The sequence below is a fragment of the Eptatretus burgeri genome, chromosome 1 (assembly GCF_056783735.1).
Source record: "Eptatretus burgeri isolate ZD-2024b chromosome 1, Ebu_testis_v1, whole genome shotgun sequence".
Taxonomy (NCBI): Eukaryota; Metazoa; Chordata; class Myxini; order Myxiniformes; family Myxinidae; genus Eptatretus; species Eptatretus burgeri.
Window position 1 is genome coordinate 125,108,755 of NC_140961.1, and position 12,121 is coordinate 125,120,875.

Below are 12,121 nucleotides of genomic sequence, written 5' to 3' on the forward strand. Positions count from 1 at the left end.
ACACACGATCTACAGGGTCTTTGGGGTGTTGAGGGACTTTTGGGTCCTCAGGGTCTTCTTCATGTGTTGGGTCTTTTGGATTGATAGGGTCTTTTGGGTTTGGGACTTTTGGGTCTTTTTAATGTCCTCAGGGTATTTTGAGTCTTTTGGGTCATCTGGGTCTTTTGGGTCAATTGGCCTTTTTGGATCTCTTGGGTCCTCAGCGACTTTTGAGTCCTCAGGGTCTTTAGGGTCATTTAGGTCATCTGGATCTTTTGGATCTTTGGGGTGTTTTGGATCCTTGGGGACTTTTGGGTCATCTGGGTATTTTGGGTTATCTGGATCTTTTGCTCTTTGGGGTCTTTTGGGTCCACATGGACTTTTGGGTCATCTGGATCTTTGGGGTGTTTTGGGTCCTTGGGGACTTTTGGGTCATCTGGGTATTTTGAGTCCTCATGGTCTTTTTGGTCCTCAGGATCTTTTGGGTCTTCAGGGATTTTTGTGTCCTTGGGGTATTTTGGGTCTTCAGGGACTTTTGTCTCCTCGGGGACTTTAGGGTCATCTGGGTATTTTGGGTCTTTTGGATGTTTTGGGTTTTTTGAGTCCTCTGGGTATTTTGGGTCACCTGGGTCTTTTGGTTCTTCTGATTATTTTGGGTCATCTGTGTCTTTTTGGTCATTGGGAACTTTTGGGTCATTGGGTTATTTTGTGTCATCTGGGTCTTTTGGGTCCTTTGGGTCTTAAGGGTCTTCAAAGTTTGAAGGGGTCTCAGCAGTCTGAAGGGTCAAAAGGTACACTCCAATCGTGCATAATTATTAATGAATAGACATACGGAATGAATAGACAAAAAGTATCACACACGTGCACGTGCACACGCACGCACGCACGCACGCACGCACGCACACACACACACACACACACACACACACACACACACACACACACACACACACACACACACACACACACACACACACACACTTATAGTAGATGCCATAGCCAACTAAAGAAAATCGTTTTCAATAGAAATCTACCTGTAACCGAAATCCTTCGAGAAGATTCTAACCAAGTCCGAGAAGACAAGAAGACCAAGTCCGACCCCGGGGATTGTCCAAAGGGTATTTTCATCCACCGCCTGTCTTTAAAGACCCCGAAGACCCTTTAAGACCTTGAAAACCCTGTAGATCCTAAAGACCTTGAAGACTCCTAAAACCTTGAAGACCCTTAAGACTCCAAAGACCCATAAGACTCTGAAGACTGCTAAGACCCTTAAGACACATTAGATCCTTGAAGATCAATAAGACACTAAAGACCCCAAAGACCCTTTAAGACTTTGAATACCCTAAGACCCATTAGTCCCCTAAGACCCTTTTGACTCCTAAGACTCCAAAGACCCTTAAGACTGCTTACATCCTTCAGACATTATACAGCTTGGACCCTTGACCATTCAGAGCTTAAGATCACTTGGACATTTTTAAGACCCTTTTACATGCTTGAGAGTTGAGACCCTTTTGACCCCTTCAATGATAACCACAATTGGAACATAACCTTCAGACCATCATCCAGAATCTTTTAAGCACACACGACACAACAATCTATTGTCTTCTTGCAAAGCACAAACCACATTTTCAGCAAGTAACTAGCAAAGTACCCGCCCATGGGCAGGTACAGTTATCTGTTGAATGGCGTTGGTCCCGTCTCGATCGGATGAAATTGATAAAAATTGACGTTATCCGGTGACCTTGACCCCGTGACCTTTGACCTTGACCTTGATCCCCTTATATCCGTTCCCAAGGATCACATATGCCAAGTTTCATCTCATTCTATCCAACGGTTTGGCCGTCTATAAAGGAGAAACAAACATGAAAAATTGACGTTTTAGTCAATTTATGACGTCATAACTCGAAATCCGGAAGTCAGAAGTGAATGTCGTCAATGAACTGTGTCATTTAATTTTGATTATCTGTCGAATGGCGTTGGTCCCGTCTCGATCGGATGAAATTTAGAAATTGAAGTTACCCGGTGACCTTGACCCCTTGACCCCGTGACCTTTGACCTTGAACTTGACCCCCCATGTCAGTTCTCATGTCCCAAGGATCACTCATGCCAAGTTTCATCTCATTCCATCCAACGGTTCGGCCGCCTATAAAGGACGAACAAACAAACAAACAAACACACATACATACAAACATATTCTATTTTTTTAGTATAGTAGATGTGCAAACTCGACCCACCCAGAGGTAGGTGGGTCGAGTTTTTATGTATTTTGTACAACTACACTTTAATAAACACCCTGTGAAAATTCCTCTGTGGGAAGAGAGAGGGGGATGGTGGAGGTGAGAGGAGGGAGGGGGGTGGTGGAGGTGTGAGCAGGGAGGGGGATGGTGGAGGTCGGAGGAGGGAGCGGATCGTGGAGGTGGGAGGAGGGAGGGGAAGGAGGTAAGGTGGGAGTCCTGAGGGAGGAAGGGAAAGGGATGGGGAGGAAGTCCAAAGGGAGGGGAATGGGGTGTGAGGAGGCAGGGGAAGGGGTGAGGTGTGGGTCCGGAGAGAGGGGGGTGTTGGGTGGAGGATGGAGGGGAAGGAGTGGGAGGAGGGACCCAGCTGTTGCAGGGGACCTTTGCTGGTTTTAAATAAAAAAAAAACAAGGTTTATTAAAGTATCACCTGCAAGGTAGTTCTTCACACCTTCAACCGAACAATTACAATTGTAAAGTGTGCCATTTCTACATATTTCCTGAAGAATATACAACTTGTCACCACTATCCCCACATAGCCCACATCAAAAATGTATCACATTGTTTGTAATCTTCCTCTATTCTCCTAATGAGTCGTTCTTTATTCACTTGCTTCACAACCATCTTTCCACTCCCGTACTTATTCGAAAAGAAAGAACGAAATGCTGGACTAGCTGCTAAAACAAGTAGGCCTTAAATCTATGCTTCAAAATAAAACAATACAATTACCAAATGATCTGCTTTGCACACTACTGCAACTTTTAAGCAATATCAAATGCACCACACCTTATACAAAATCAAGATTAAAAAATACACAAAAAAAACAAAACAAAAAGAAAGGACGGATTGCATTCTTCTGTAAGGAGCGCTCAATCCACCAAACAGGAAGCCCAAAGGCGGAAACCGAAAGAGCCCAACACAAGAAATCATCACCTCTTGTTTCTTGCTGTTCCACCAAATAGCACTGTTTTTGACCAACAGACCTTTCCCTTCAGAATCAAATGTTCCCACAACTTGGAAATGAATCTTACCATCACTGCCCAGCTTTGAATTCACAAGCTCATACTGAAAAGGGGGATCTCCATTCTCATCAAACTCTTGTACTTTCCCCAGATTGTTTACAAATCGCACATTTTTGAGAAAGAACAGGAGCTACAAAGTAGAATATAAGAGTGAATGGCAAGTTATTGTGCAAACCGATTGATAGTCATTGAAAGAGAAATTAAAAGATAATGAGGTTTAAAGATTTCCTTACACTTCCACCAATATAGCATGGATTGAGGTTCTGTATTGTCTCAAGATTTTTCCTTAGATGCCACATTTTGACTTGTGGTCTGGGTCTGAGCATGTTTGATGTTTGCTCAAGCGGCCTCCTTGCAGTTAATCAAAGCTTTCCAGACCAGATCTGTTGAATCTTTCTGTTGTTGTTTCATTACTGTGTTGTTCATTGTGTTTCCGCACAAGTTTCCATGTTTTACCATACCTTTGTTGTGAGCCTGGTGTTGGCTTAGTGGTTAGGGTTGTGGGATTGGTGTCTTAGGGTCCTGAGTTTGAGCCCTGTTTGCTGCTGAATTAACACCAGGTTGGTGAAATGAGTACCAGTGAACTGATAGAGGGGTGTTGTTTCAGTGGCACATCTGTACTTCCATGAAATGATAGCTACTTGGTAGCTAAGCTGCTATATGCAAGAACAGAAAAGAACCTTTGTTGTAGTGTATTGTCAAATGTGTGTCTGTGTGAGTAACTGAAATTCTTTCTAAGGCCTCAGCTGGAGTACATGCCCATTCTGTCTCTGCCATGATGTGTTTCTCCATTCAGCTTTCTTGATCCTAAGTGTTCTCCTTTCTTGATCCTCAACCTAATTATATTTACCCTCTTTGCTTTGAACTTTTGTTTGAAACAAACAAAATCATATACAGGTGGATAGAGGTTATGTTTTCAACCATCTGTCTGATTGTCTGTGAACACGATATCTCTAAAAGTTAAGGATGGATTCAGACGAAATTTGTTGGACAGGTTGGATGTGTAACAAGGACGAATCATTTTGATTTTTGTGAACATCCAGATCCAGGTACAATGTTTTTTTTTCAGTGCTGTTTCAGCATTGAGAGTTGGAGCCAAAAAGGATAGAAGAATATATTTCAAAAAGTTGTGGATGGATTATGACAAAATTCAGTGGATGAGTTAGTTATGTGACAAGAACAAGCCTGATTATATTTTGGTGTGTGACAAGGACGAATGTTCCAGATCCAGATCCGGCCTATTGGTGTGATACAAAACGTAAACTGTTCAGCCCGGCGGAGGTGTACGCTGTACTGAGTGGCGTTATAGTTCTCCCTTATTTCCTTCCGTTGTTCATTTTTATCCCTTGCATTCTCAATACTCTCTCATTGAACTAATTTGCTTCTTACTTGAAAAGCTTTAAGTAATAATGTAAAATGTTTCAAGGAACATCCCACTTGTTGTTCTTCTTCACTCCAAGCTCTTCATATTCTTCACACAGTTTCTTTTGGAAAACTGTCAAACTCTTAAACGCTTGGTCCATCGACGCTCCCTCCATACTTACAGGACAAATTTTCTCCATGCAGAAATTAACCCCTCATTTCACACATCCGGCGATATCTCTCTTCATGTACTGGTATCTAATTTGGTTATCCTGAGAAGTCCAATTTGTAAATGTTACCTTCACATGTTCAGATACCTCACTTCACATCCATTAACAGTTTCAACCCCCCCCCTCCCCCGCGAAAGTATGCTTCCCATTGTCGTCACCTTTATGTCCTCGTCCTTCTACCCACCCCCCTGACTCAGCATCCCTCCATGCCCTGTCCCCTCCCAGTTTCCCTCTAACCCTGCTCCCTCCCAGCTTCTACCCTCACCCTGCACCCTCCCATTTCACCACTTCTTCTGTCATTCTCCTATCCCCATCCTGCCTCCTCCCAGATTCACCCCTCCCCCAGGTTTCCCCTTCCACACACTTTTGCAGCTTTCTTCCCACTCTGCTCCCTCCAAACTTTCCCCTCCCTAGAACTCCAGCCCCTCTCTAAGTTCTCCCACCCTTTCTTCGAGTTCCCACACCCATGCTGCATGTCCCCCACCCCAGCTTCACATTTCTACATGCTGCTAACAGCACCTCCTCCCTCTTTCCCTCACTCTGTGGACCTCCAAGATCCAAGGCCCCCTCTCCAATGTCACAGATCTCTCAATCTAGGTCACTGCTTACAAAACGGCCATTATCTACTTCAGATAATCCTTCTGTGGAAGAAAAAATAATTATATTCATGTATTCTCAATTATATTCACTTGCTGCTGGTACTTTTTAAAATTGAACACAGTATAAAATAACGTCCTACTTTTGACCTCCATAGTGATATAAATGAATATCCAAGTAAAGTAGAATTGTATCTTAATAAATCTTATGTGCTTTTATCTCACTGAAACACATATAACCAAGACTAGTATCTCCAATGTTTAAATGAAACTGCCCAGCTGCTGAAGAGAAGGACGCCTTGCTGCCAGCTACTGAGAAGAGGCACCCCATTGTCTAACAGAAAATAAATAACTTCGGAAGACAACTGGAGCAAATGTCTTGCTGTCTAAGGCAAATTAAATAACTCCATTGGCTTTTGATGGCAAAGGACTTGCTCGCTGTATGATCCCTCCACCCCCTCTCGGCCTTTCCTCCCCGAACTTGTTATCATCCTTTCTTCAAGGTTAACACTGCAAACTTTTGCCATGAGTGTGTTATTTTTCCCTCCCACCCAAAGTGGCCATGTATTGCAGTTCTGAGTTATTTTGCCTTGTGCCTATCAGCCCTTCCTGTAGTTGAATTACCAAATGTCTCACCCTCCCATGTTTTGGCTGTCAAATGAGTATAAGAGGGATTACTTTGGGCTCTGTTAGTGAAGTTCATTGAATAATATTCCATGTTCTTCCTCCATAAATACGAAATTAATGATTCTCTTTTGCATGCTGAACCATTGTGGAAATTGAGTTATTTTCCACCACAATTCAACAGGAATTCACTGATTCTTTCTTGTCTCTCCCCAGCTGTTGCATCCCACAGTTTGACAGGCCTGAACCCCAACTCAGTGGTGTGGAGTTGCAGCTTACATGAAGAACTCCATTTCTTCCTATACTTTTACTGCTCTTACTCATCAAATGCCCCCAGAGTACTTTTGGCTGTGACTTCCCATCACCTCCCATCTCTTGGATTTGTTTACATGCTGTACTGTTCTCCTAACAGTGATGACTCAATTTACATCTCTCTGTCACGCTCTCTGTCTTTGCCAATTGGATGGGCGTTGCCTGTAGGTACCTATGTCTCCAGCCATGGCGCTACAGCAAAGGACTTGGTCTCCAGCCTATGGCACTACAGGAACCTATGGAACATGGAACCTATGTCTCCAGCCATGGCACTACAGCAAAGGACTTGGTCATAACCAGCTTTCCTGTTGATATCTCCTGTTCTTCCTCTGCTCAAGTTGGTTCATCTGAACATAGGCATGTGAGAGTCAACATCTCCATGGTTATTTTCAGAAAGCCACATCAGGGCTGGTGAGTCTGAAATTTAATTCAGGCTGATTTGCAGGATTGCAAGCTGCCATCTCATATCAGGACTGGTCTCCTATATCCAATTCCCCTGATATTAATGTGGCCAAGGATTTCTCCACAGAAACCTGCTCTTTAATGCAATTTCATCCCATCTCTTCTGTAGTTATCATACTCACACCCATTGTACACTGAATCCTGCATTGAGGTATTTTGCCTTTTAACACTTTACCTTCAGACCAAATCATTCTAGCAAGGACATGCTGCTTCTGCTATTCAGGCAACGGTTGGAGGCCCACAATGTCAGACATGAGATCAGGGCCAACTTTCTAGACATCTCTTGAGTTTTTATGCAGTCTGGCATTCTGCCTTGCTCTCTAATGTCTCAGCATATGGCATCTAAGGCCACTTCCAAACATGGCTTACTGACCTCTACTCTCAAAGCTAACACATGGCTCTCATTCGGATCCTTTCATCTCCTCTCCCTGGAGTGCCTCAAGGCAGTGTTTTGGGTTGAGTCCTAGTCCTAATCTTCATCAACGATCTATGTGCCTGTGAAAAATCCTTTCTCTCTTTGCTGATGACTCCAGCCTCTGCGGTAACAGCCATCATCCTTCAGATAGACAGACAGCAGCCTCTTCCCTCTTTGCAGACCTTGATAGAATCACAAGCTGGTCAAACACTTGGAATTTGTCAATCAATCAGCCTCAATGGCATAATGGTTAAAGCATCCCTGCTGGGTCTGGGAGACCATCGGTAGGTCAGTGGTTTGACTCGGCCAGGGTTCGAACCTTGGCCGAGTTATACCAAAGACTTCAAAAATGTTACGTGCTGATTCCTTGCTTGATGCTCAGCATTTTAAAGCAACCAAATTTTTGATTTTGTCCCGATTTTGAAGGGGATGTATATAATACTAGCGGGGTGTGCTTCCACATTCTGTAAACATCTGAACTGTGCTTCCTCATTGTCTCGGGTCACTCACCTGCATTTGATTTTTCATTTATTTATTTTCATTTATTTATATTTTTATTTACGGATCCCGTAGTTCTGTGATTTTTCCTGATGTATCGGCATCGATGTCCATTGGCACACAAAATTACCATGCTTCCCCATTGTCTCGGGTCACTCACCTGCATTTGATTTTTCATTTATTTATATTTTCATTTACGGATCCCGTAGTTCTGTGATTTTTTTCCTGATGTATCGGCATCGATGTCCATTGGCACACAAAATTACCGTGCTTCCCCATTGTCTTGGTTCACTCACCTGCATTTTATTCATTAATTTTTTCATCTATTTATATTTTCATTGATGGAAGATGTCCAACGATTCTGTGAAATTTTCTGTTGTACAGGCTTCGATGTCCCTCGGCACGCAAAATTTCAGATTTCTACGTTACTGAGAAGGTACTGATCTTTAATATCAGTCAGTGAGTCAGTCAGTGGTGAGAAAGAGCTTTATATATGAGATTAAAATCCTGACAAAGCTTACGCTTTCACTTTGTCTCTCTGACAAGACCATCAGGCAAATCTTCCCATTTACATCCTTAACAATCCATTTGAAGAAGTTCAGTCACTCAAACTTTTGGGCCTCACTATTAGTTGTGATCTTTCTGATGCACACTACATACTGTATCGAAGTTGGTCTCCAAAGTGAGCCGCTGAATGGGCATCCTCTTTCATGCAGAATCTTTCTTTGGCACATGTGAGCATTTATTTACTTACATTGCCTACATCCACAGCTTGATGGAATACTGTTCTCCACTCTTGGCTGGCACTGTTGCTTCATGCATTGCTCAGTTTGATGCCATGGAAACTAAGGGCTTGAAAAACCATTGCTATCTCCGTAATGAAGTCGAGTCTCCGGGCCTATTACTTTCAAATTGCAGACACGAGGGTGGTCTCTATGTCTTCCACTTCCTCCTTTCTGGTTTTGCACATTTCCATGCTATATCCCCCACCCCACATTCCCGGTTTCCTGCAGGGTGCATGCATGTTCTATTAATCCCCTTCGTGGTGAATTTCCCAAAATCCACTCATTTTTACCTCCACTCCTTCTTTCCTCTTTTTCCCCAGCTGTGGAGCTTGTTCAACCCCTTGTGTCAGGTCAGGTCAGGTATGGGAGCATGTGCCAGAACAGCACGTCGCTGCATCCACTTTCCGCCGGTACTCCAGGGGCCTCCGTCTGGCCATCCCCCAGGCAGATGCCAGGCCCATCCCCATCTCCTTGAGATGATGTTCAACCTGTTGCAACCATGAGGCACCTGGTCGACCCACTGGCCTCCTCCACTCATGAGACTCCCTCGCTGAGAGAATCTGGTGAGCAGGATCAAAGTCAGGAAAACGAGCCACATGTCCATACAGCCGCAACTGACGCTCACGGACTATGCAGGTAACAAATCTCATCCGAGTCTCTCTCAGCAACCGCTCATTGGACACAAAATCCGACCAGCGATAGCCAAGGATTCTCCGAAGAGACCTGGTACCAAAGGAATTAAGTCTCCGTCTCAGATCCTTGGTCAGAGTCCAAGTCTCGCACCCATAGAGCAAGACTGGAAGTACCAAGGACCTGAAGACTCGGACTTTCGTCCTCCCGCACAGGTACCGGCAGCGCCACACCCCATGATCCAGTGAATCCATGACTCCCCAGGCCCGACCCAGACGTCTATTGACCTCTGACTCGCAGCCAGCAGAGACATGAATATCACTGCCAAGGTAAGTGAATCTCTCCACGACCTCAAGATCCTCACCACAAACAGACACAGACAGGACAGCAGCATCCAAGATGTCACCGAAAGCCTGGATCTTAGTTTTGAGCCAAGAAACCCGTAATCCCAACGGCTCCGACTCCTCATTCAGCACCTCGAGGGCCCCCAAGAGGATGTCTAAAGTCTCCGCAAAGATGACTGCATCATCTGCAAAGTCAAGGTCCGAGATCTTGACATTCCCAAATGACGCACCGCAACTTGATCTCTCCGACATCCTCCCTAGAATCCAGTCCATACAAGTGCTGAAAAGTGTGGGGGCAAGTACACATCCCTGACGAACTCCAGTAACAACTGGAAATAAGTCAGAGATGGTACCACCACACTTCACAGCACTCTCAGTACCAGAGTAGAGTTCAGACATCAGATCGATCAGTTTTGGTGGCACCCCACGAAGACCAAGAATCCTCCAGAGGACATCCCGATTCACTGAATCGAACGCTTTACAGAGATCAACGTAGGCTGCAAGCAGCCCCTGCCGAAACTCTCGTCTGCGTTCGGTGAGGACACGAAGTGCAAGGATACGGTCAATCGTTGACCTCTTTGGTGTAAAGCCTGACTGCTCTGGACGCTGGTGCTCAAGCAGATGGTGGCGAACCCTATCGAGAAATATCCGAGCAAAGACCTTGCCCGGCACTGAGAGCAGCGTCACCCCTCGGTAGTTGTTGCAGTCTTGGCGATCACCCTTCCCTTTCCAGAGAGGGACAACAAGGCCCCTCTTCCAGTCAGTTGGGATGATGCCTGTGTTCCAGGCAGAGCACAAAACTGCATGCAACGACACGAGTGCAGCATTTCCACCAGCCTTGAGAAGTTCGGCATGGATGCCACAGATCCCTGGAGCTTTGCCCCGTTTCAACTGGTTCACCACAGCCCGTGTTTCCACAAGCGTAGGTGGACCACAGTTGATTCGAGGGTCAGCAACAGGGATTGTAACACCCTTGACATCCAACTCGACAGTTGGGGGATCAGCCTGGTACAACCGCTCAAAGTAACCGGCCCAGCGGGCCTTCACTTCAGACTCCTCTGTCAAGAGCCTATCACTCTCTACTCGAACTGTAGTGCTCCGAGGGATGGGCTTGGATGAACGTAATGCGCGAATTCCCCTGTAAGCGGGACGAGAATCACCTGTCCACAGGTGATGCTCTACCCCCTCACAGATTCCTCGCACATAGGCCTCCTTGTCCACCCTCAGTGCACGTACAGTTTTACGCCTCAGCTCCCTGAACAGCTCAGCTCTGCCATTCAGCCTGGCCCTGCGACTCTAGTCAATGGTATCCAGTGTCCCTTGAGAGACATAATTCTTCTTTGCCCTGCGGTGAGCTCCAAGGCATCCACCGGCAACATCAAGGACGGTGGTCTTGAAGGCGCTCCACAGCTCTTCAGGACCCCCCAAAGCACCCAGACCCCCCAAGTGTCCACTCAGCCTGTTCGCAAACTCCTCAGCTACTCTCTCATCCCTGAGCTTGGCAACATCCAGCCTCGGCTGGGATGGTACCATTCTCCAGGATTTAAGGTGCAGCTTTAGAGTTGCTACAACAAGCCTGTGGTCAGTATTGAGGAACTGAGCACTCCGGTAGACCCTGCAGTTCTGGATCATCCTCCAACGACCATCAATGAGGACATGGTCAATCTCCTTTGCCACACCGCCAGCGTTGGAATACCAAGTCCAGCGATGAGCTTGTGGGTGCTGAAACCATGAACCAGCCACCCTAAGTCCATGACTTCTTGCAAAGTCAAGGAACTTAATGCCATTCTGGTTCATAGTTCCTGACCCATGGGGACCAACACACACCTCATAACCATCCCTATCAGTTCCAGTCGATGCATTGAAATCCCTCAAGACTAGAAGTGTATCTCGTCTGGGACACTGATCAACCACAGACTCGAGTGTGGCGTAGAATGCATCCTTCACGGTGAGATCACTTGCCTCAGTCGGAGCATAAACAGAGACCAGGGAAATGACACCTAAGGAGTGACGAATCCTTAATCTCATAATACGCTCGTTGACCGGTGTTACCTCAATTATCATTGGGGTCAGCTTATTGGACACAGCTGCAGCAACTCCTTGGGTATGGTAACCATCAGAGCGACCAGACCAATAGTAGGTGTAACCACCCACCATTATCTCGCCGCAATCCGGTCACCGAACCTCAGAGAGAGCTGCAATCCCGATGTCCAAACGCTTGAGCTCAGATGATAACAGAGACAGGTGATCATCTTCTCTTAGGGATAGGACATTCCAGGCACCCACCCGAAGGGACCGCCTCAGGTTAACCCAAGGAGACCGCCGTCTGGTGGACGACACCTCAGCACCACTCCGACGCACTCTCCCGCAATCTGACCCAGGGATGTTACCCCGTGGTTTCCCTCCTATCAAAGATTGGGGGTCCCGAAGGCTTTGCCCCAATCCCGTCATCCGGTGAGCTGCCCTGCGAAGGGAAGCTGCACAGGAGGTACTCCCACAGAGTGGGTTTTCAGATTTTTTTGCGTTTTTGCGTTTTGCGGAATGAAGGGTTTTACGGTGGCCGGAGTGCAAATCCTGCCACCAACCTCCTAATAAGAAGTGACCCAACTGCAGGAGGACGTCCGCAGAC

The 12,121-nt window shown here is 46.0% G+C and overlaps 1 protein-coding gene across 1 annotated transcript in view; it reads right to left on the minus strand.

The window, feature by feature from the left end:
• The window catches only part of LOC147035347 (vomeronasal type-2 receptor 1-like), a 70,051-nt gene that overhangs the window by 33,728 nt on the left and 24,202 nt on the right, over positions 1–12,121 (minus strand). The window contains exon 3 of the mRNA XM_085866446.1: positions 3,146–3,364. Within this exon, the coding sequence (XP_085722572.1) occupies positions 3,146–3,364 (219 nt within the window). The remainder of the gene's footprint in view (positions 1–3,145; positions 3,365–12,121) is intronic.